This window comes from Canis lupus, chromosome 23, assembly GCF_048164855.1.
Source record: "Canis lupus baileyi chromosome 23, mCanLup2.hap1, whole genome shotgun sequence".
Lineage (NCBI taxonomy): Eukaryota > Metazoa > Chordata > Mammalia > Carnivora > Canidae > Canis > Canis lupus.
In genome coordinates, this window is record NC_132860.1 from 41,386,613 (window position 1) to 41,412,337 (window position 25,725).

The window sequence follows — 25,725 nt, forward strand, 5'->3', positions numbered from 1 at the left end:
TGGGGCTGCAGCTCCTCGGCGCTGCTCGTGCAGCTCCTCCCGGGGCTGGGGACCGGCTGCGGCCGCCGGGCTCCCCCGAGCGCTCCGCAGGCCGCACCTGCTCTCCCCGCCCCCCCGCGAGTCCCGGGGGCTTCTCATATCCCTTCATGGGGGCCTCTTGGGCCCCCCGTGGAATCCCACCCTCCGGGAAGAAGAGTTTTCCGGGGGAGACTTCACGTCCTGCACACGCCTCTGAAACTTCCTTCCCGCTTTGTGTGGGCTCCTCCCGGTTACATGCAATTGCTTAGAGCCCGGAAGAGGGCGGGTGCTCTGCCTGGAGCCGAGCCAGTTTCTCCTCAGACGCCCCTTTCTCCTTCGGGAAATCTTGCACTTATTTGAGCCTTATCTGCTCCGGGAGCTCCCTGTATTGCTCAGACAGGCGCCTGGTCAGCTCCTGGTTCCTCAGCTTGGATACTGTTGGGGCTCCTGGGCCGCGCCTCCCTGAGGAAGCCAAGGTGAGCCTCAGGGCGTCTGGGCAAGTCTGGGGGTTTCTTGTGGCTTGTGCTTCTGCAGGTCTTTCAACACCTTCCCAGCTTCCGGCACTAACTCGGTCAATGTGCGAAATTTTCTCATGTGCTAAGAAATGTGTAACCATTTGAGTTTGCACGTTTCTCCAGAATAATCTTCAAAAGCCACTTTTCCCCAGTCCACCTGTGACTGGGTTGCTTTGAATGTGTGGCTGTGGTTGGACGGAAGGTTGGTCTCCACGCGTTCCAGCAACTTCACAATATCTGCTTTGCACCAGTGATCTGGCCTCCAGGCGATGGCATTTCTAGGATTTCTAGGCCTTTGGCCCCTTACAGTTCTAGCAGTTGAGACACCTCAGCAGGAGTCAGACTTCGTCACTCTTCAGACTCCGCACGTGAGTTGTTTTGGGAAGTTGTGCAGAGCTCTGCTTTCTGAGGAGAAAAAAGAAATGAATGAGAAAATCACAACCCACTTGAATAATTTAACCGCCCTTAACAATGCGGATAGAAAATTGGCTACTTCTGAGTTGAAATTTATGTTTACATTTTTAAAGACTTATTTATTTACTTGAGAGGAGAGAGAGAGAGAGAGAGAGAGAGAGAGTGGGGGAGGGGCAGAGGTAGAGAATCTTTCAAGCAGGCTCCCTGCTGAGTGAGGAGACTGAGATAGGGCTCAGGATCCTGAGATCCTGAGATCATGACCTGGGCTAAAACGAAGAGTGGGGACGCCGAACTGACTGAGCCACCCAGGCATCCCCCCATGTCTACGTTTCATATACTCCCTTCGCGTTTTTCAAAATTGTCTTCCTAACCCGAGCCTGCCTTCTCACCAGAGCCTGGCACTGAGCAAGACCAACAAGTGGCCACTGTTTCAAGAGGCTCAAGTTAAGATATAAGTCCTAGGTGGGGGGCGTGTTTGGCTCAGTTGAGTCTGTGTGTGCCTTTGGCTCAGGTCATGACCCCTGGTTCCTGGGATCTAGCCCTGAGTCAGATTACTGGCTCAGCGGGAAGCCTGTTTCTCCCTTTTCCTTTGCCCCCCACTCCCCTGCTTGTGCTCTCTCTCTCTGTCTCTGTCAAATAATAAAATAAAATCTTAAAAAAAAAAAAAAAAGAAGTTCTAGGGCAGGAGAATGGAAAAAGAAAATAAATGCAAAATGAATGGAAGGGAAAGGCCCATTGCTCTCTGGTGCCTTGCTTGTGGCTACCTTCCAAGTGCAGGTCAGAGGTCCACGGCTGAGGGTGGAAATAGTGAGACAAGCCTGGGAGCTTCTCCAGGTCTATGCCACACTGCGGTCTGTTTATGAGTGAGACCCGAGCCTGTGGTAAGTTCCTGATTTGTTTGCATTCACTGGGACCCAGTGCAATGGGACGAATGCCTTCTGATGAACTAAACTACTTCTCTCTTCAAATGTCAAAGATCAAGTGAGAATATGAGGACATTTATGATTTCCTCTGGGTAACTGATCCTCATCTTGAAGCCTCAGTGCCTTTGACCAAAACCACACGAGGCTTTCCTTCAGTTTTAGGGCCAAACCAAATATAAAACTACATGACATCTACATTCCCTCTAGATATCCCAATTTTCATACACAAGGAACATAATATAAAGGACACAAATATATAAATTTATAAATGTCAAAACAAGGACAGATGAAAATTCGATAGAGTAAACTGGAGGGACTTACAGGATTTTTGGTACCTTGGTATAATACATTTGCTTGGGAAAGTCTTAAGCCTGCTGACAGTTAACTAATTTTGCCAAGAAAAAAGTCAGAATTATTTACTTAAAAGTGTATGCTCACCTGGTGAATGTGTAATTGGTCTCCTCAATGCCTATAGGAAAACCCAACCAGTTGGGTCAGTTCTGTGTGCTCTGGACTCTCTGTACTAGAAGGCAGCTGAGGCTTTCTGAGTTCCCACAGTCCAGCCAATTCAAAAGCCTCCGCTAAACAAACTTATTTTGCCTTTGCAAAGCCTGTACACTGGATCCTGAAGCTCCACCCAGATTAGGTCTGGAGTAGGCAGGACCAGGGGAGGATGTACCTTTCTGTCTTTGATTAGAATAACCCCTTTCTCATTCTCCAGACACAATCTAATGAAATCATCTTTTCCTTCATCCTTGGCATTATTTTTAAACAACATGCATATGGAAAATTTTTGTCTGGGTTTCTGGGTCCCCACATTCTTTTCCCATACCCGCTTGCACATCTGACTATATTTCAATATGGCGTTTGAATGTAGGTCCTTCCCTTTGGTGTCAATTTCAGTGCTTTTCTGTGCTGCACCATTGATATTTTCTCATCTTCAGCATGTCCATCTATATCCATTCAATCCCGCTCAATTTCTCCTTAGTCTTCAGAGTTTAGGGTGACATTTGAGATCAAAATGTAAATGATTGGGGTGCCTGGGTGTCCCAGTCACTAAGCTTCTGCCTTAGGCTCAGGTAATGATCTCAGGGTTCTGGGATCTAGCCCAAGATGGGCTCTCTGCTCATTGGGAGTCTGCTTCTTCCTCTCCCTCTCCTCTTCCCTGCTTGTGCTCTTGCCTGCTCTCTCTCTCCCTGTCAAGCAAATAAAATCTTTAAGAAACCCTGAATGATTCTATACAATTCTGTAAGGGAGATGGGATCTATAAAACAAACAAACAAGCAAACAACCCAGATGATTCGGTGAAAGCAATTGGATCAAAGTCAAACCAGCTACCAGGATAGCATGATTGCAATGATGACTACATTTTTGACAATATCAGGCTTCTCAGAAATTTTTTTAAATCTGCTCTCCACTTCTACTTAAAACTCTTATTTCTAAGAAATTTTCCAATGAGTAATTTACTATCTGATATATCCAACAATGGGTTACTATTAACAAACCCTAAATTAATGAATTACTTCAGCATTTAGATCTATAATACAATATGTAAAATATGATTAGCTTTGGATCATTTAACTTATGTGTATACATTGACACAGCCAAGATTGTACTTATGACTTTCTTATTACTTCTACAGCAAGCACTAGTGACATCATAGCTCTGAAATCTTTGGTGAACACACAGTTTACATTAGAGAAATTCCTGCTACTTTTCCAAATGGAAACAGAGTGGCATAAATTTATATATCAGCAAACCAAGGTTATTTCTATGAAATCATTTCATTTGCCAAAATTAAAGATAACTCCCCTACTTCCACCTTTTCATGATTTAAGCTACTTTGTTATCTGGTTTACTCTATATTTTTGGAATAATTTGATGATGAAGTTGTGTCTGTTGTTTTTTCACATTCTTGGCTGTTTCTAATAGACTAAAGGGACTCAGAAAGTAGTTTCCAGGTGTGTCACAATTTTTACTTTGTGTAAAAATTGGTTAGGAGTATCTTATTTTTTGTATGAATATACTACATTCTATTCTACAAGTGGCATGATGTGAGTATGCAAAAAGAAATATTTCACTTTTTCTAAGTAGGTTATGCATTGAATGATTTGGAAAAGTCCTTGTATTTGATTATTGGTGAATGATGTCAGAAACCTCAGTTTCCTGACAAAAAGTCAGAGATAACAATAGTAAATGGGCTTGCAGAAAATGACACTGTTAACCATGCAGAAAAGGCAGAAATTAGATGGACAGTGCTTTCATTAGTCTAGAAGTGAGTTGTTTCTCATAAAACAAAATTCCAAAAACATGTTTTCTGGTGCTGATTGTTATTCCATGATCGTTAAATCTTTTCACCACGGAGAAGAATGATGATAATAGTTTCCAAGGGCTGAGAACATACTGCTACTCTCCTTTCCTTAATGATTATTTTTAAATGTAGGTGTGTCTGTAATAAAGATAGAAGGGCAAATTAAAAAGCTTAGTATAGTCACGTGAGAGGATTCTTGTTGAAATCTGGTCCAATTTTACATAAATTTAATCCCATTAACTCTCATATATTCAGAAATTAATTTCAGTGATGAATTCTGTTTGAAATACAGAACATCAAAGGAGTAATTTTAGTTTCATGACTATGGCTTATGTGTGCACGTTTTTGTGCATTTTAATCAACATATTACAATAAAGGCATTTTTCAGGATCATGGATGAGGGACAGGCACAGATCTGTAGCACGGTATTAATGTCTTCATTTTAACAATTTTTATAAAAAATTATCTTTTTAAAAAAGAGTTTATATTTATTTGAGAGAAAGAGAGAGAGAGAGGCAGAGACACAGGCAGAGGGAGAAGCAGGCTCCATGCAGGGAGTGTGACATGGGACTTGATCCCATGTCAGCAGGATCACACCTTGGGCTGAAGGCAGCGCTAAACCACTGAGCCACCCAGGCTCCCCAGAATGTTGTTTTATAACCATTATATCCCCAAGGGGACAAATTCTTCCTGCAACTGTGAACTTACCAGAAAATGCTTGTTGATTGAATTATGATAGTTGCCTAGAAGTCAAAAGGTTATTTTTTTTCCCTCTTGTAGTATCTTGGAGAGTAATAGCTTGCTGATTTTAATTGAGTCAGAGGTGGGAGTTCTGCCTCCAGCATTTAGTACCAGAGTGATTTTGGACAAGAAATCATAATGGGATGGTTTTGACACTTAAATAATAAAAGTAGAGATGCTTAGTGAACTGCCCTTTGTTAAAGCAATCACTGGCTAGTCACATTACTAATTGATTCTTCAGACCAATCATGACTTACCTATGCAGCCATACACTGAATCAAACTCCTGAAGTCCAAGCTTTTTGGAGGAAATTAACACCCCAACAAAATTAAGGTTGTTTTGTACAAGAAGTGGGTCAGAAAGGCGTATGCCTGTTGGCTAGGCAACCAACAAAGTTATCTTATAGAAATTTTTACTTACTTTTGTAAGTAAAATGCAAAAAAGAAAAAATGAAATATATTTAGCAACTGGAACCTATGCATATCCCAAGCGAGCATGGATTTAACTAGAAGGTAATTAATGTGGTGATCACTATTGGATCATATGTATGACCAGCCACTGTGGTGGTTAGGTTTTAGTTGCCTGATATATATTTGGTTATGAGAATTGCTTTCAAACTTGCCTGCAAAAACTTTAATCATATTAAAATAAAATATTTTTATCAACATGCTTAAGATTATGGAATTCTTATAGTCTCTGCCTCTGTGGCTGAGGCATCTTGTTACTGGACTAACTTTCAAAGTAGAGGAGATAGTCTCTTTTTATGTAGATGTCTAGTTTGCACATGGCAGAAATCTTTCTTGAACAGGATTTTGGAATGAATTGCTGAACTACATGGCAAAAACTCACTCCTTCTTGGGAAATGAATACGTTCTTTTAAAATATTCCTGCCTTATCTCAAAGATCTACTGTTTATGAAGGGACATAAATAGTCTCCAAACATTAAGACCAAAACATGCACAAAAAACTTAAATGTGTATATAAATATACATTCATGCCTGCCATCTATAGCAGCTTATATTTTTGGTCCTATATCTTAGTCCTCTTTATCCATTTTATTCTTTTTAATAACAACTTATTTTATTTATTTTTTATTTTTCAATGATTTTTACTATTTGAGGGAAAGAGACAGAGATAGCACCAGAGATAGTGAGAAGAGCATGAGCAGAGAGGAGAGGGAGAAGCAGGCTCTCCACTGAGCAGGGAACCCCAAGTGGGACTTGATCACAGGATCTAGGATCATGACCTGAGCCAAAGGCAGACTCTTAATGGATTGAGCCACCCATCTCTCCCAAATATCAACTGGTTTTAATTTTTTTTTTTTTTTTTAAATTTATTTATGATAGTCACAGAGAGAGAGAGAGAGAGGCAGAGACACAGGCAGAGGGAGAAGCAGGCTCCATGCACCCGGAGCCTGATGTGGGATTCGATCCCGGGTCTCCAGGATCGCGCCCTGGGCCAAAGGCAGGCGCCAAACCGCTGCGCCACCCAGGGATCCCCTATCAACTGGTTTTAAACAAAACTGACACCAACTTCATTAGAGTTGATGCACTTATTAGCACCTTTACAGCGTAAAAAATGTAAATTTACAAGTAAAATTTGGGAATGTTAAAGTTAGGGATACAGGTAATCAAAATCAAGACCTATCTTGGGCCACATGAGTGGTGAAATTGGTTAAGTATCTGACTCTTTAAAAAAAATAAAAAATAAAAATAATAAAAGTATCTGACTCTTGCCTTCTGCTCAGATAGTGATCACAGGGTTGTGAGACTCATCCCTGTGTGGGGCTCCGTGCTCAGTTCAGATTCTGCTTGAGACTCTTCCTCTCCTCTTCTACCTCTACTCCCCCAGCACTCTCCCTAAGATAAATAATTAAATCTTAAAATAATTGAGACCTATCTCAGTAGTAACAGACCCAGTTTACTCGATTCCAAAACATGATGCACTTTATACATCAAAATAACTTATAACTTCACCATCAAGCAAGATTAACAATCTTCTGTTGTCAATCATTTAGATTTATTTGTAGAAGAACATGCAAAGGGAAAAATGTCTTTGTTTAAATTCACGGGGGTGCATTTTAGTAATAAACACATATTTATACCTTTGACAAACACAGGAAATTGCTTAGTATTTTCCTCTGACTCCTTCAAGAATTGCTCTTAGAATTTGTCTTCTAGCTATAAAGTGGAGTCTTTGAGTCTGGGCATTCTTGGAAGCAAAAGCACTTAGAAACTAATATTTTGTGCTAACAGAAGAAATATTTCAGAAGAACAAAGCCTTGAATATTTCCTTTTTTCAATTTTGTCATTTTTTAAAAAAATATTTTTATTTATTTATTTAATCATGAGAGACACACAGAGAGAGAGGTATACAGAGAGATAGAGGGAGAAGCAGGCTCCCCACAGAAAGCCCAATACAGGACTCGATCCCCGGACCTGGGATCATGCCCTGAGCCAAAGGCAGATGCTCAACCGCCGAGCTACCCATGCATCCCTTCTTTTTTCAATTTTTAAGTCACAGTTTGTTTCATTTCAGATACTAGGTCAACTCAGAAATTGTCCAGGAATTTTAAAACTGGTTTTGACTGGAATATTCTTTTTCTTTCCACAGTGGAGAATTCCTTCAATAAAGAAATAACCAATCACAGTATCAAACTGACAGTGTAAGAAGTTTGAGATGTAGACATGACTGTCTAGATGCATCTTTGAATTCAGAAAGATTATTTTGCTGTGTGAGGAAGATCAAAACACATGACTGGTTGATCTCGAGGTGAAGATGACTTCACCTCTAGGAAACAGTATTGGGAGTCAATGTGGGTAACTCTTGGGAGTGATCTTTAGGAGTAAAGATTCTTAAATAAGGAAGAATGGCCCACTGATGGAATCTAAGGATATGTTTCTTCTGAGTGTCGAGGAGGGTAACTGTTACGATCCCTTATCCACTTTCTCAGTGTTTGTCTGTAAAGAAATCTCTGGGTCAGTCAGTATGTTCCATCTTCTTTTGTTCCATCTTCTAAAATTAAATTATCTCTTATGGCCCATTTATCTAGAATACGTGCTGTGGTTGCTCGCCTGGTTGGAGTATGCTGGAGTTACAGAAATACACAAGTGTGTGATTTAAACTTAATGGTCTAGTGTAGGAACACAGAGTTTGCCCATCACAGACAGACAGACTTCATTATCTACAATGCCCATGTCAATCTGAAACTTTCTTCTCCCACCTTTTCATTTAGGGTATCCTACATATCCTGTTTTTCAGGGAAATCTCCACTGACCTCAGGACCAAGCTAGGCCTATCGTTACATGAACTCCAAATATGTGGTCATTTCTTTTACAATAGTGTAAATTGCAAGAGATAAAATGTTCACTGACATATCACCAGCAGATAACAGAGTGTCTAGGAGAGAATGTGCCCTGAACAAATAATTGATGCATGAATCAATTAATAAAAGGTGAGATGATTGTCTTATTGGCAATAGGGTTTGATTACAGTATGCCACCCAAGAATCTTTGCTATAGTTTAATAAATTATCTACGCTCTTTCCCAAATTCCATTTCTGAAAGGAAGATAGTTTTAAAGTATATATGGTTCCACATATTCCTCATTAATAATTGAGAATAGCAAGTAGCAGAAATTCTATCAGCTATTGAAAATGGCACAGATAAAGCAATGGGGAGAGAAAATGTTGAGGATCATACGGAATGAAGAATATGCACATTATTCTCAAAGTTTCATTCAGCTCCTCCAGCATCATAATCACCTGAGCCTTATTTCAAATCCAGTTCCTTATTTCAAGTCCAGTTCTTAGCCCAAACCCATGACCTGTAGAAACAAAAATATTGCATGGGGGTTGGAGTTGAAATCCATGGTTTGTCAATTATCCCATGCCATTCAGATGAATGTTCAGCTTTGAGAAATGCTGAATGAAGTTGGTTTACAGATACAAAGTCTACATAACTGTCCTTCACCTGAGAGCTAGAGTGTCATAGGCACAATTTGATTCAGTAGTATTTATTAAATAGTCTTTAATGAAAGAAAGTGTAAGAGTGGGAATTGAGATCTTAGAGACAGTGTTGAGAACTTCAAAAATAAAATTTGGATAGTCATTTTTCTTGAATTCTTGATTACTCAGAGAAAAAAAACCCTCTTTTTTCTCAGAAAATTCAGACCATGTAATAGTAAAAACCAAAAAAAACCCTAATGTAGGTAGTTGAAAAAGTAGCGAATTTAATTTACTTTTTTGAAGATATTTCAGAAAAGATATTGCAATCAAATTTTTAGGTATTTTTTAAATATTTTATTTATTTGTTCATGAGAGACACAGAGAGAGAGAGAGAGAGAGAGGGAGGAAGAGAAATAGGCAGAGGGAGAAGCAGGCTCCATGCAGGAAGCCTGATGCAGGACTCAATCCCAGGACTCCGGGATCATTCCCTGAGCCAAAAGCAGATGCTCAACTGCTGAGCCACCCAGGTGTCCCAGGTATGATGTTTTTAGGTGTACTTCAAATTCTGGAAGTATGTGATGAGAAGATTGCAATGTATTACATGCAAATATGTGGTGGATATTTATGCATATAAATTTTACATACATATGAATTTTATATCAAATTTGGATATTGGCAATATTAGAGCAGTGTTCTTTTTCGGATCAAGACATCAATAGGCATTCTAAAGTATCAGTGTCAGAGGTTATGGTCTCATGACCCTAACAAATAAGAGGTGGGACATTGGTACAGGGAAGGACAAAATATCCACAGGAACCAGACAGCTTAAGACTCACTTGATATACGGATTACCTGATTGTTGACTGAATGGGCAGGCATTGCCATTGGATTACCAAAGAGAAACTTTCCAGGGAATATGCTGTGAGAGTTCACAAAAATTAATTCCAGGTATGTTCAAGATGAAAAAGCAAATTCATCATTTTAAAAGAAGTGAATATAGGAAAATACCTCTTTGATTCTATGTTAGAGATGGATTTCCTGGTGAAGAAAGAAAAAACACATTTTAAATAAGGTTAACTACTGATCAATTGAACTGCAAAAAATTTAAGGGTATTGTTCTCAAAAGACACCCTAATGGAAGTGAGGGATAAAACTAGTAAAGGATGAGTATCTAAGATGTGAAAGAAGGCTTCCACCTGGAAGAAAACTAGAGATGGCCTTCCCACTATGAAAATCATCTGAAACTGTTACTTCACAGAAAGAGAAGAAGGTAATAAATGGGAAGATATTCTCAACCTCACTCATAGAGACAGAAAATTAAAATGACAATCACTGGCATCGGATGAGCATTGAAAATACTAATATATTAAATTACAGTAATGAGACAGGGCAACTCTCCTGGCTGAGCAAAGAGAAACTGGCAGGAGGAGGGGGGAATGTTATGGGAGACTGTTGGGGCAGGAGGGGGGTCTGGAGGTGTATCTAGGCAGGTTTGGGTACGCTGGGTCCAATCTTCCCACAAGGTCACCTGAAGGTAACGGGGTGAGTAGGAGACCAGAGGGTGACAGTGCCAGAGCCTGTAGACCAGGGATGCCTGTTGTGCCAGTGCTTGCGTTATAGGGAGCCACCCCCCCCCCCAGGGCATCAAAGGCACTGCAGATGTGCAGGACAGGTGCAGAGCTCTTGGCAACTCAACTGTGGCTCTCCGACAATTCTGGAAGCTACAGCAGGAAGACTAGGAGTCTCTTGCAGTTTCCACCATATCTTGCTATTGCATATTTTAAAAGTGCATTTTTCCTCCTGTTCTGTCCTCAGCAGCTCTAAATTCTGCATCCTCTAATCACACGAGACCATGTAAGCTCCGTTTCTGAAGCCCAGGCCATCCATTTTAGCCAAGCGCTGTGCTTGGTTCTGTGTCAAATCCAGTGTCCCTACCCTGCCACGTGTCTGGCAGTGACAGTGGAGACACAAGATGGCTAGCCCTTTGACAGTTTTGAAAGCATAGGTTGCACTTGTTTCCAAAATGAACTCACATTAGGGGATCTGGTCCAGGCACTTGGGGTACAGAGCAGGATTCCCCCACATTGGACAGCACCCAGGAATCCTTAGGATTGGACAGCACTCAAAGAAATCAGAGACCTCTTACCCAAAGGTACTGGGCAGTACCTCTTGACGGGTCTGATTTGGAAGCTCCTCATGCCCTGGACAAGGGAAAGGGAGGCTGACTTTGCACAAGGGTTCAGCAGTCCCTGCGTGGGAGGATCTCACACGTGAGGATACTAGATGAGACAAGATAGTGATGGACCTTTGTGTGATGATCTTGGAGCTTCCTGACCTCTTCTTGAAAGGCCTGACATTTGACCCTTTTACTCTAAAAAGGCCACAACTCTATGCTTCTTCCTCCCCTGTGTAGGATCTGGTGTTCAATGATGACCCATAAGGGGCTTCTCTTTCCACCAAGTACTTCCTAATGAAAGGATATATCGAACGTACTGATCACACACACACACACACACACACACACAAACACACACACCTTGTAGTGGGACCAACTGCTCACAACACTACATGTGCCTAGAAGCTGGTCTCCAGTAACACAGCCAAAACCGTAGCCCCACTCCACCACCACTGACTGCCAAAGTCTGGCTTACATAATTCACTCAGGAAAATAAATACACAATAAAAATCAAAGGGAGTTATTTTTTCTCAAACTCACTGCTCTGAGCACACACACACACAGTAATGCACACATGGAGGGAGAGAAAGAGAGAGGGAAAGGAGAGAGGGAGGACACTAAATAGCTATATCAAAAGAGGAAGACAGCAACAGATATTTTAATAAAAAGAAGATAATTTTAGAAGCACATTTGTGCTAACTAATTCAAGAGATTAAGTGAAATGGATCAATCTATTGAAAGAGACATAATGCAGAGATTACTAAAGATAAAATTTGATACATTTTCATAATTTTTCATAAAAATAAATCTTTAATATCCATTAATGAAATGGAAATTTTAGTATATAAGCCTTCCTACAGACTTATTTTTGAGCAAATGAAAGTAGTGGGGGCCTTGCCTACTTATTCTATACCAATTAAGAACCAATAAAAGATATTAGAATGGTATAGATATAAAAAGCTATAGCTTTCAGACCTTAGACAATAGGCAGCACCAGATAGTAAATGCTGAGAGAAAAGAAACAAATGTAGCACCAGCTACTGCCTAAAGATTGCTAGGCTACAACACTGGGACAGGAAATCCTGAGTAGAGTTGTGAGTCAGGGAGTTCAAGGGTGTCAGAGTTCCAGCACTGAGTATTGGTGGAGGGTAGAGCTACACAAACAGAGAGAAAGAGAGAGTGAGAGGGAGATAAAGAGAGACACATCTGTAGAGGGTGTCACAGCTAGAGGCTGTAGTTGAGGAGAGAGCATGAAGGCATATGAGGAAAATACCTGATCAAGAAAAGGTGTACAAAACCCATGAAACAATCTGTGCAACTCACACAGGGCTGGGAGTAGTTGATGATCTGCTCAGCCACAGTGGAAGATCCTTACAATAAACAAACTATGGGATAGAGTAGTCAGAAGGGTATTGTTCTGATGGGGAGTAGAGAGGGAATCCTGGCCAGATTTAAAACTTCTCTGGTCCCTCTTTACACTATTTTTTGGTTTTTTTTTTTTAATTTTAAAGATTTACTTATTTAAGAGAGAACCAAAAAAAAAAAATTAAAAAAAAAAAATGAAGAGAGAGAGAGAGAGAACCAGAGTGCAGGGGGGAGGGGAAGAGGGAGATGGAGAGAGACATATGCTGCTCAGTGCAGGGCCTGATGCGAGGCTGCATCTCACACCCTGAGATCATGACCTGAGTTGAAACCAAGTGTCAGAAGCTTAACCCTCTGTGAATCCCAGTGTCCCCTACGTTATGTTGTTTAAAGGCAAACCTTGAAAGCAGGATTTCTCCCAAGTTAACCTCCCTCCACATTCACAGGCCGTGGAGCTGTGGCAATAAAAAGAGTTTGACGTCTCCCTGTGGACCTGGTGATATGTTGGCTAATACTGCTGCAAAGATTGTACAGTTAATGTATTTTTCTCAAATAACTTACATCTAAGTAAAAACCATTCACTATATTGCTATATGTGCAATAGACAAGAGAAAGGAGCAGTGTCGTGGGTAAACTAGTTGGAGTTTTTTTCCCATCTAAAATTTCCAAGAGAAGATAATATTAAAGATTAAAATTTTGGAATATGAGGAATGTAGTTCAGTTTTTTAGCCATGGTTTTACATTGGAATAGCAGAGTTATGGGGAGCAATCATTTGACGTACTGGAAACAGAGTGTTTTAAGTTTTCCTCTCTAGGATACTTCCTTGGGTGAAGCACCATGATCCATTGTTGACTAAATTTGAAAATGTTTTTGAAGAGATGGAGCAGAATGCTAGCCTCACCACGATGAGGAATACTTTAAGAGTTAGTTGCCTTAAACTTAACAGAAAATATGATATTTCTTTTACAAAAATGTTTATAATGCTTTCTAGGAGTTATCCATGCAGTATACATCAACCGTGTGATCACTAAATCCACAAAATATCACAAATCTTTCGATTATGTGTATGTATTGAAGAATAAAAGGAGAGGGTATGAGAGGGGATACGGGATAATGAGAAAAGGAACAGAGTCTTAAAGAAAGACCAGCAAAAGCTATTGTGTGTTAAGCTTTAGACCAAAGGAGAAAAGTGTTGTATGTTTTCAAAAAGAAAAGAACAGAAAAACTAAAGGGGAAGAATTGTGTGGAGGACTCACTGAAAAATATAAAATTTCAGAGAATTTTAGTTCAGTTGAGGTGGACAAGATCCATAGAAACAGTAGGATACTTCTGCCAGAGCAGGAGGCGGTATTATCAGGCAGGGGCTTGGCTACACTGGGCTGATAAATGAACTGTGGAGAGCTTTCAGCCTGAAGAAATATCTAGAAAGGCATGAAAAAAATTTTAAAAAATTAAATTAGGCATGTTGACCTAGAGAAAGGAATGTATGCAGATTCAGACAGATAACCAAATATAGTGCATAGTAATTGGTTGATGCAATTAGGATTATAATATGATTTTTTAAAAACATATAAGAAGTTTACATTTTATATTTATTTCAAAAACAACAGATCCATGGATCACATAGGTTAACTCAAGACATGGCTTCTCAGTAGTGCCCGGATGTGGCAGGTTGATTAAGTAGGTTTAAAATGGCTTCCAATGAGTCATCCACAATAGGGTGTGTCTTCCACTCTGCAAAAATCCAATCATGTGCCCAACACCTTTCCCAAGGATTGATAACTTAATCACTTTGGGAAAATGGGTGTGGTCTTCAGGGACTATAAAGCATCAGGCAAAGAGCCAAGTTCATTCCTCTCCAGAATCCTTGTGTTTGGAGTTGGCTGGGCTGGGAAGACTTTAGAAATTTGCTGCTGTTGAAAGGTGAGTACCTACTCCTTCAACTGACTTCAACAGAATCACTTACTGATAAAGAACGGGAAACTCCATTAACAGTTTCCACAGATGAGTACTCCATACTCATGAAAGTAACTCCTGCTATTTTCTCTTGAAAATAGGAAATGTAATCCATATGTCTGTCTGTTTAGGTTGCTCCCAAAGAATTTGAGTGGGAATGATTTCATTAGTTCTAAATTTAAATTTTACCCCCATAGGTAGATGCAATCTCTTCTCTTTGCATTTATTAAATGAGTTATTAGGATTGTCTCTTTTTCCTCTGTCATTTTTGTGTACTTTGATGTTCATATAGAATCGTGAGGTGCAGAAAGCATTTGCCACGAGATAGCATGCAGTGCTGTGAGCAATGCAACAAACATATGCTAGTTGTATTAGTTTTCCATAGATAGTAATTCATCTATCCATGCCTACCACTCTATTCATGTTGTGCCAACTGTATGTACATATTTAAGTACATGTTTGTATAACGGGTCTATATAGAATGCTAGTTCTGTTCAATATGCTCAACTATTCCAGAAACTCTTTGTTAGGTTGACTATTTAAAATGTCTCTTCAGTTTTCCGTTTCAGACCTGGATTTCAGTTTTCAGAGGTAGAGTGTCAAGTGTTTAGGAGCTAGAAAGATATGGAAAACTGATACTTTTCCATATGAGGAAGTTTAGATAGGAGAAGGCTCTCTGCATCCAGGGAACATGAATATAAGGGCCTTTTTAGTGCAGTGAAATCAATTTGTGGATAGTCCCCACTTTAAGATGGTGGGACGTATTGATTTTTGACTTTATAGTGATGAGGAAAGGATTCACATTCAGTAGGAACTGAACTTCAGTTGTGTGTTTTGGTTTTTCCTGGGCCAGAAATATGTCCTAAGACACTCTGGTGATGCTGGGCAGCAGGAGAAGCAGCCTCACTTCCCAGTCAGTCACTGACCATGACAGTCTACCACTGATGCACTTACAACCATCTCTACCCATGCAACCATTTTGTTTCTCACCTTCATTACAGTGTTCTCAATACATTACATGAGATATTCAACACTTTGTTATACAATGAACTTTGGGTTAGAGGAGTTTGCCATATTGTAGGAGTTAAGTGTTCTGAGCACTTTTAAGGTAGGCTAGGCTAAGCTATGATGTTCAGTAGGTTGGTAGTATTGAATGTGATTTCAACCTATGATATTTTCAAACTACAATGGATTTATTCAGATGTAACCCCATTGTAAGTCAAGAAAAATACATATATTAAAACAAGTTGTCTTTTATTGTTGACAACCGTTTTGACTTGAAGTATATATCATTTCATAGAGAACTGGAATTCTAGAAATGAGTCTGTTTGAATGATGAGTATATTACTAGTCTCTTTTAAATCATTAAATTTTGAATGTTTCAGGGCTGAGAGGAGATAAATTGAATTGCCTTGAAATTTTAAAATGATATACTAATTTTCAGATGATTCTCACTTGCCATTTTCATGGCATTTTATATATTTCTCATGACAACAATTACCTTTGAAAAACACCTCATTTTATATCATCCTTCAAACTCTGATCTACTGAGTACCAGAATATGGTCTTTTTTATACCATGATATCTTATAATAGATTAGTGTCAGTGCAGTTCAGAGATCAGTACATGTTGCTTGATTTAATGTTAATCATGGACAGTAATTTTAGTTTTGTGGTTTTGTTTTGTTTTCTTTCCTTTCATTATTTTTTTTTTGTTAGTAAGATCTGTATTTGTACACAGGATCAGTCATTTATTCAACGTGTGACTTTTAGACAAGTAACTTATTTCATTCACGCTATGTTAAGTTTCCTCATTATAAAGTGTTGGTAAAAATAGAACATATATCACTACCATTGTTGATGAGACTAAAACAGGAAATATAGATAAGAGGAGTCTGTTCATACTTAGAATTAGAAAATAGTATAGCTTCCTCTACTATCATTTTTAAAAAGATATTTTATTTATTTTTTTGACAGAGAGAAAGAGTGAGAGAGCCCAAGTGGAGGGGGGCAGCAGAGAGAGAAGGAGAATCAGACTCCCCACTGAGCCCCTAGGGTCTCGATGTAGGGCTCCGTCCCAGGACCCTGAGATCATGACCTGAGCTAAAGGCAGTTGCTTAAGTGACTGAGCCACCCAGGCATCCCTACTATTATCATTTACATATTATGATTTTCATTAATGTTTTCAATCTAAAAATTATTATATTCAAAGTAAGTTCTTGGCTAGTTTCTGGCCCATTCTACACAGGGCTAATACATATATTTTTAGAGATTTATTTATTTATTTATTCACGAGAGACAGAGAGAGAGAAAGAGGCAGAGAGATACACAGAGGGAGAAGCAGGCTCCATACAGGGAGCCTAATGCAGGACTTGATCCCGAGACTCCGGGATCACACCCTGAGCTGAAAGAAGATGCTCAACCACTGAGCCACCCGGGCATCCCTACACAGGGATAATCTAATCTTTACCCCTGTCCCTTAAAGGATCTCCTCATGATGGGAAGTTTTGAGTAGAAGACCTTATGTTCCATGTCACTGAAAATGGTGTGTTCATTAAACAGACCTACATAAATCCCCTCTCACAAACTGTTATTCATAAAATATCTGTAGGCATCATCACCTCATTGTTACCCAATTTTCAAAGAGTTATCTTAATGCTGATTTTATAACTGTTCAGAAGGCAATTGTTTACTTCATGTCTGCTTTGGATCCAAGATAAACTTTATGCATTTCAAACAAGCAGCCTCTCCCATTCAAGTTCTCAAAGATGGGAGAGATAACAGCAACCATTTAATTAAATAAAACATGTAGTCACAACTCATAGTAACTAAAATAATGTATTCTTTAAAAATTTAAGTATAATTTAATATATTAATTGGTAATAAAGTGAGGAGCTTATTAACAAAGAGTCTGTATTAGCAATGACTTTCATATTCATTGATGATTCTTGCCAGAAAATATATTTAATTATGATAATTGTAAAAGGATTTGTATATTTTCTTAATTTCTCTTATGTGTATTGATGGTCAGTACCAGAGTTGCTTAATTTAATGCCATGGTGACATTGTTAAACACCCAGCTCTTCCATTTCTCTGTCATCCTCAGGGTCTATTTTTTGGTCTCTAGACAAGTGCACATTGTGGCAACAAAATGAAAGTCCCATGTATCACATTCAACACATGTTCCTCAAATATTCCAGAGGAGTATTAAGCAGCTGACTCTTCCCAATGTTTCTTTTCAGGATCCACTAAACATTTCACAAAATCATTTTAATAGTATTTCTTTCAAATCTCATTGGCTAGATAAGGTCAAGTAGCCTATAATCAATTACTGGCAAAGGGGTAAGGATGATTGCATTTGGTGAAATATGACCCACACTCCATGACTGGCAATTGGATCTGTACTACATTCTCAGGTCCATTTAGAAGAGACAATGTAAAAAAAAAAATTGGAATTGTAAAAAAGGAGCTGGAACTGTAATAGAAAGGCCATGTTCAACAAATCACTATGCTTGCTGAAGAACTTGAGGGCTCTGTTCTTCAGCAATGTCTTTCTGTTATACGAAAACACATAGCATGTCTTGCTGTGTATACTAGGATATTCATACACACAGGAAGAAAATGATGCTCACACCTCTCAGTATTTTTAATGATTTTGAATATGTACTTTTTTCAAGACCATTGACAAACTAATTTTCTCTACATTTTTCTTTCCTCAGAGTCATGGATTCCAACATCAACCAGGATGAATTATTTTGCTCCATATGTGTGAATTATTTCATAGACCCAGTCACAATAGGCTGTGGGCACAGCTTTTGTAGGCCTTGTCTTTGTATCTTCTGGGAGGAAGCCCCTTATCCTCCTTACTGCCCTGTGTGCAGGGAAACATCTCATCAAATGAAGTTTAAAACCAACATTGTTTTGAAGACACGACTGTTCCTTGCCAGATGGGCAAGACCTTACCGCTTACCGAGCTCTGCAGAACAGATGTGTGAGATACACATGAAAACAAAGAATTTCTTCTGTGAGGTTATAAAGGACCTGCTCTGTTTGCTCTGTTGTAAGTCTAAGGAGCATGTGGCCCATAAACATTGTTCCACTGGTTGAACTGCTGAGGGATACCGGGTAAGCAATGGCTGAGAGAAGTTTCAATCTGGGAGATCTGATATGTGAAAGATTAGAAAAGAAAGTGAAGATAATTTCTATTTATCTATGCGTCATACAGAGCAGATAATAATTGGCATTATGTGCTAGAAACTTGGGTAAGCTATTGTAAAAAGATGTTGTCCGCCCCCCTCCCCCCCACAGCACTTACATTTTCATGGTTATAGTCTTACAACTCAAGTTGGTGGTGGTGATGATGTTGATTACAGTAGGAACTGCAACAATTCCTTGCAACACCAAGATGGACTAATCTGTTAGTTTCAGGCATGGTTGTTGTCCATTATACCCACAGTTGCAAAAAGCCTAATCTAATGGAGTCTACTTAGAAACGCTGGCTCTTGGTTAAAATAATAGGTTACTAGGAGACAAAAACTGACCACAAGACAACAAAAAGTTAGACAGCTTCCATTTAGTGAAAATTGGTTTGGTGACATAAAGTTTGAGGGCCAGTTGCCTACATAGTGAGACACCCTTTCCAACTGTAGGTTTACTTTGTGGTTATAAAAGTCCTCCAATTTGACATTGGGCTTAACAATGACATGCCCTGGCACTTTGCCCTGTCTAGTATCTAGATTACTAGAGATGGCAAATGCATTTATCTTGCATTCCCTGCCCTCTTCATCTCTAAAGTTATGACATTTTCAATAACGCTTTTTCTAATGTTCATATTCATGATTCTTTTGTAGCAAAATCTCCTGAAACAAATGAGATCTCTGTGGGAACAGACACAAGAAAATCGGAGAAATCAAAAAAGAGAGACCAGCAAAGTCAGAACATGGGAGGTAAGCAAGGGATTCTGTTTTCTTCAGCATCAGCTTCCAATACTCACTGATTATACTTCAGCTAAATCATAATGTTCATAGTCTTCTATGAGTAACCAATAGCAAATCAGTTCTAATTAGGGAAGTATATCAGGGAAGTATGTAAATTTGTTAGGATTTCTTCCTAAAATCAAAACAACAAGCTCATGGAAGTTATTCCTGGATAAGATCATACCAATCCAACAGGTATAGAAAATTCACTGTAATCAAGGTAAACAATAGCTAATAGATTAGATAAACATAGAGTTTCTTAGAATGAAGAAATCTTTAAATGTGCAGAGGATATTATCTGATTATTTTAGTGATTAGACAATTTGAAATTGCAAACTCATGAGGATTTCAACCAGGCAAATACGTGAGAGTTGAAGCCTAGTAAGTAGGGCAATCCTGAAGTAGAGATCCTATAAAGTTCATATTGGTTCACATGTGTATTATAAGAGATGAAATGTTGAGAGACATGACTAGTAATGTAGCACTGGCTTAAAATGTGACCTAAATAGAATGACTGAAAATGTGGATATATCATTGGTGGATTCAAAAATATGGATTGAACACCACTAATGAGAGGTGAAACAAAAATTTAGTAATATTTTAGAAGAAGTCAAGATTTCCTGATGGAAACATACAAACAAACAGTATCAAAGAATCTTGTCACCACTAATAAAGGAATCCAAATGGGGCTGTGGGAATGACAAGGTGATATAACAAAATTGTTTTTGTTATTTAAAGGTAATATCCTGAAGTAGATAACTTACAATATATTTTCCTTGAAATATCCAGTACCTATTTTGTCTCAGTAACTGTTCTAAGCCAATATAAAATAGACAAAGGCAATAGATTACCTCCAACTCAAGGAGCGCAAGGGGTACTTGGAAGGGTACTTAACCAGTCAAAATATAAAATTTAGAGTATCAATCATCATGATAAGTGCTGTTGAGAAAAATACAATATGAAAGCAAATAAGGAAAATAATTTGACAAAATTGAGCATTCAGTATGGTGATCAGAAAAACTTACTCTATGGAAGAGCACATTTTGGACAGACACCTGTAGGAGGTCAGAAATTAAGGCACAAGGCTGTTTGGGAAAATAACATTTTAAGAAGAATAGTTAAGCACATCTCAAACTAAACTGATTATTTCTCCCACACCTGCCTTTGTTTTTCCATTGTGAAGTCAATAAAGGTAAATGAATGAAAGTACAGACATTTGAAGTCAGATCTAAAAATCGAGTGTGAACTATGTATTAGAAGTACAGTTGAAGTAAGCATGCTAAGTGGTGGACATCATGTAAGGTGAACCAAAAACTTGTTGAAAATACTGACATTTAATATGACCAGTGTAATAAGAAGGATTTAAGTGGAGCACAAAGGCTCAAAGATAATTAAGTGTCCTTTTACTGAAGCTTCATCTGATATATACTAAGTTGAACCAAATTGAATATAACTAAAATCTTCCGAAGTTGTTTAAGCAAGGAAGAGATATTATCATATTTCTCTTTTGGTAAGTTCATTCAGATTGCAGTTTACAGAGAATACTGATTGGAAGGCTTCAAAATGAAATTCAAGGAAGCAAGTAGGAGAGAGTTGAGGAGCCCTAAGAGGAAAGGTCCGGAACAAACTGACAATAAGTAATGATAAGTGGAAAGATTCCATTTCTGAAATGTCAGAAAATGTGATTTGTGTGAGTGTGGCATGTTAAAGGGATTAAAAAGAAAGAGACAGGTGTTGATTGGCATTGGAACATCATCTAGGTTAGAATGGTGGTGGTATAGATGGTTTGGGGTAAGGTAATGTTAGTCTGATAAATGTGGCCCTTTAAGTTCCTGGGAATTACCCTGAGAAAACTTAGAAACTAAGGTATAAAAAGTCATGTGGATTCAGTAAAGAAGCTCCTTGGTTAAAATTCGCTCACTTGATGAAAGCCTGAGAATTACATAAACGAATCTAGTGACAGTTTACCTATGATCAAGAAATATATTTTGTTGGTGGTAAAAATGACAGCACAAAAGCCAAGATATCAGGTCAACCGAGTATGTTTCGTTTTAATGCCAAAACCATGTGGGTGAATAAAGCATGTTAACCAGTTGGGAGGAAAATAGGGAAAGATAAAGTTTAAAAAAGTGAAAAGGGGGAATTAATGGGAAAAGGTTTTTGTACGTTGACTATTGTCTCTGAGGATAGTGTGAGAGTCAGCTAAGAAAGGGAGTGTACCGTCTTGGCCAGGAAGAGTTGAGCTGCACTCATACACACCAGGTTCTGGTCTGCATGCGTGCAGTTTGTGGATGTGGAAGGAAACATTTAGGAAGGTCTTCTCTTGTTCTAGGAAGTAATATTTGCTATTATTTTCTTAAAGCAAAGAGTGAGTCTACAGCTAAAGCATCTGGGCATAGAAGAGACTAAATGGATTTAGTAATGAAGGTTCTTAGTATATTATTCAAGCCAATTATTATATCACAAGTGCTTATTATTAGGAAAATGTAGGAATTTGGGGAAGAAGTTCAAAGTCAAGGTTTTGACCTCTTGTGCAATAAAAGGACAAATGAGTAGAAAAAGGGTGGGGGCAGAAAGATGTCCCAGTTTCTGTTTTCAAGGGATGTACCAAGTTGGCTAAATGCCAGAAGACAAATAGTAGGTGATATGACAGAGATAGAATCAGCCCCACTCTATGATCTAACTAAGCCTCTCCCTTCAGGGTTATGTGAGTCTGCGGAGGGAGATGATCCGTGCTGAGTATCAGAAGGTGTGCCACTTGCTTTATGAGGAAGAGAGACGTTATTTAGAGGGAATAGAACGGGAAAGCAAAGAGATTTTTCAACAACTCAAAGAAAGTGAGGACAGCATGGACCTAAAAGGGAAACTGCTAAGAGGAATGTATGAGGACCTCAAGAAAATGTGCCAAAAACCAGACACGGAGCTGCTCCAGGTAAGGACTGAGGAAAAAGAGTCACCGTGCTGCCTAGATAACATCCATAACCTCTTTGCCCACTCTCACAACTGTGCAATGGTACTTTCTGAAACTGTGGTAAGGGTTTTCCCTGTCACAGTGTTTCTGGTGACCAGGCTAAAGTCTGTGAAATTCTGTGGAAAAGCAAACTACAAACACTCCTCAAGTTGTAATATACGTCCAATTACTGACCACAGCAACCAAGAAGCTAGCTGAAGACATATGGATTTGTCTGAACACTTGGCCAAACTGAGAAATTTGGGCATCTATAAAGTTCATTTTCCCTTTCTGTTTCCATGAATATGGGCTTACTCCCCCTTGGATTAGGTTAATGAAATCTCTACTGTGAATCTTGTCATGAATACTAAGACTCTTTCTTTTCTCCCTCTTCTCTTTACAGCATTTTGAAAGTGCATTAAAAAGGTGAGTTTGCCTCTACATAAAAGATTTAAGAATTATTTATTAGTGATCAGACTGTTGATGCTGAAATAGGAGCATAATTTATTATGATAACAAAACCTGTTTCATAATACATTTATTTTTCCCAATCTCACAAAGAAGAAAAGCGTTTGCTGTTTTGTGTAAGGTGGGGTTGGACAAGGGTCTGTGGAAGCCCATGCAGTTGCCAGGGTTCTGTGCACCAGTGGCATGAAGGCAACTGCTAGTCCTGATTTTAATTCTTGCAAGTAAGTGTAAGAATACATTAAGGATATGGCCCGAAGCCACGCTAGTCTTCTGTGGGAGAAATAGGTATTTTCAAGAAGCCTAAAGTGGGGGAGAAAGAGAAGAGGCATGGGGGAGGACCATCTAGGGCTTGGGGCTCCCACAGTTAGCAGGTGGCAGACTCCCAACTTCACCAGGAAGGGCTGGATGTGGCACTTCCTGAAGCTGGGTCCTCCGAAGCAGAATCTCTGCCCAACCTGAGCTCTCACCCCCTTGCTGTGATATGTGAACACGGAGCATCTCGGAGGTGACTAGTGTGGATTAAAAATCAAAGTGTCCTCTCCATGTCCTCAGTTCAGGCCATTTTGCATCATCCCATGCTTGGCTGATAGAACCAGATCCTGAAATTATATGCTAGGGTTGAAGTGTCAGGAAGTAGAATTGGGTTTCATTTGCTCTTTAGAAAATGAATGGATATTTGCTACATTCCTTCATTTGTGCAGTTATATTCATCACCTCTGATCCCAAACATGAGGATTTTAATGAAGCATCTTCCCTAGGATGTCGATTACATGCCATCACTGTCATGAAAACGTTGAGCTCAGAAACAATAATGGACTGCTCTTGTTTGCAGGAGTGAAGCAGTACAGCAGCACCTGCCTCAACCCGTGGACGCACAGCTCAGCTCATGGCCCATCACTGGGCTGATAGAGAGGCTCAGCCAATTTCTTGGTAAGAGACCATCCTTTGGTGGTATAGTTATACATTCTCCTCAGCTAGTGTCCTAGCGGGTAATGTTTCCCCAAAGCAGAGTTTATGATTTCATATCTGGGAAGGTAATAGCCTATTTTGCCTTGATACAAAGATGATGCATGTGGCAAAACAATTAATATCTGAAGAAAAGCCCAATAGAATAGATTGTAACAAGCTACCTGGAAGTAGACAATAGGAAAGATACTAGAGAGGCTGCAGTGTGCCGGGATACCATGTTAACTGTTGTATGACACATAAATCTTCATGCACCCTCAGTATATTCCAAGTTTAGGTTTGTGGTTTATTCTGGTAGTTAGATGATGAGTTTTCCTCTCCTTTTGTTTTCAAAAATGTTTCATAACAAATCACTTTACATGGCACAATCTTTATTCACATAATCCAAAAGTACTTTGTATAGAATCAATAGTATTAAACACATAAAGTGAATACTTACAACACCACAGTCAGCTGACCACTTATTTCACTAGATTTATCTCTTTTCTTTCAAAAGTTACACTAGCTCACAAACCTTCTATTTATGAAAAAATAGGAATTTTTCTTTCAGTTTATCTTGCCTTGTCGTATTTTGGTGAAAAATAGTTAAATAGGAGACAAAGTGATCACTCCGTAGGAGTTATTGTTATTAGGAGCTATTATTATTTTATGAGAAGATGGCCTGGCTACATTGTATTACTAAAGATCTCTCAACTGCAAATATTTCAGAGAAAAAAAAAACAGAGCTTAGCATATCTGTCTTTTTGATATATATTAAGAAAGTTCATATATTTCTTCCATTTTTTTCTGCTTAGAGATTTGCTTGTTTTAAAGACAGTCCAGTAGACATTGACCTACAGTAGATTTCTAGAGCTTCCTCACTGCCCTGGCCCTCATTTCCAGGGATAAGCTAGAAACCCAGACACTATATAAAGGCCATGTCCATCACGAATCAACATCATATGCTAACGTGAGTGTTTCTTTCCTCCTGCAGTGCCCATTTTTTTTTAAAATGAAGTAACCACCCGTCACGTCCCACTCTTTGAAGATCTGAGACATTTGCACGTCAGTCCCAATCATCCTGATGTTGTCACTAATACAAAAAGATCTAACTATTTTCTGGCATGGGGAGCCCAGACATTTACTTGTGGTCAACATTACTGGGAAGTGGATGTGGGGAACTGTCAAAACTGGGTCCTTGGATTTTGTGATGATTCTTGGACAATGACGAATGACATGGTGCTTGACTCAGAAGGAATTTTTCTACTCTTTTGTATCAAAGAGGACAATCAGTGCAGTCTCTTTACCTCCTCCCCACCGTCCCCTCAATATGTGCAAAGGCCTCTGGGTCAAGTAGGGGTGTTCCTGGATTATGAGCGTGGTGTAGTGAGCTTTGTGCATGTGGCTAGTAGCTCTCTCATTTGCAGTTTCCTCTCCTGTTCCTTCTCTTGTCCTCTCCGACCTTTTCTATGCTCTGCTTCCTCGTAATGAGGGTTATGTTTGAACCTGACTGCAAGTGTCAGGAACGTCTTACCCAAGGTAGCTTGGGGATTTATCAAATACATTGACTTCTTTCAAAGACTTGATAATTGTGTCTACATTTGTTTCTATTTTCTTTAAATAAAAACAATCTCTTAGAAACAATGATCTGTATTCTGTGTCTTGTCCTTTCACTTGATTTCTAAGATGGTGGAAGTGAAGAATATCTGAGTGAGTTTACTCAGCTGCATGGGCTAAAGCAAGAGGACAGTTTTCTTCTCACTGACAGACGTGGAATTATCTTCCCTCTGCTCTCCATCTGCTCAGGAATGAAGCTTTTTTAAAGCTTTTGGATAAGTTGAGGTCTCCTGATTGTGTGGACTCAGAAGGCGTTGTAGTGTTTGTGAAGTCCACAAGCTAATATTGTCCTTTTCTTCAGGTTTATCTATTACAGGAGAGGAAGGTATATGTCAGCCTTATGCATAGATTTATTTCAAGTAGGTAGCTTCCAGGTTAGGATATAATAGCATTTGGTTGTTTGAGTA

At 39.1% G+C, this 25,725-nt stretch overlaps 1 protein-coding gene across 1 annotated transcript; it reads left to right on the forward strand.

Moving 5' to 3' along the window:
- The first annotated feature begins 354 nt into the window (after positions 1-354).
- LOC140615592 (tripartite motif-containing protein 49C-like) lies at positions 355-25,342 on the forward strand. The gene is made up of 7 exons (XM_072795437.1): positions 355-494; positions 18,082-18,487; positions 19,213-19,308; positions 22,040-22,270; positions 22,692-22,714; positions 23,589-23,686; positions 24,696-25,342. The coding sequence occupies exons 3-7, from the start codon at positions 19,231-19,233 to the stop codon at positions 24,710-24,712; spliced, it is 447 nt and encodes a 148-aa protein (XP_072651538.1). The 5' UTR covers positions 355-494; positions 18,082-18,487; positions 19,213-19,230; the 3' UTR covers positions 24,713-25,342.
- Positions 25,343-25,725: the final 383 nt, after the last annotated feature.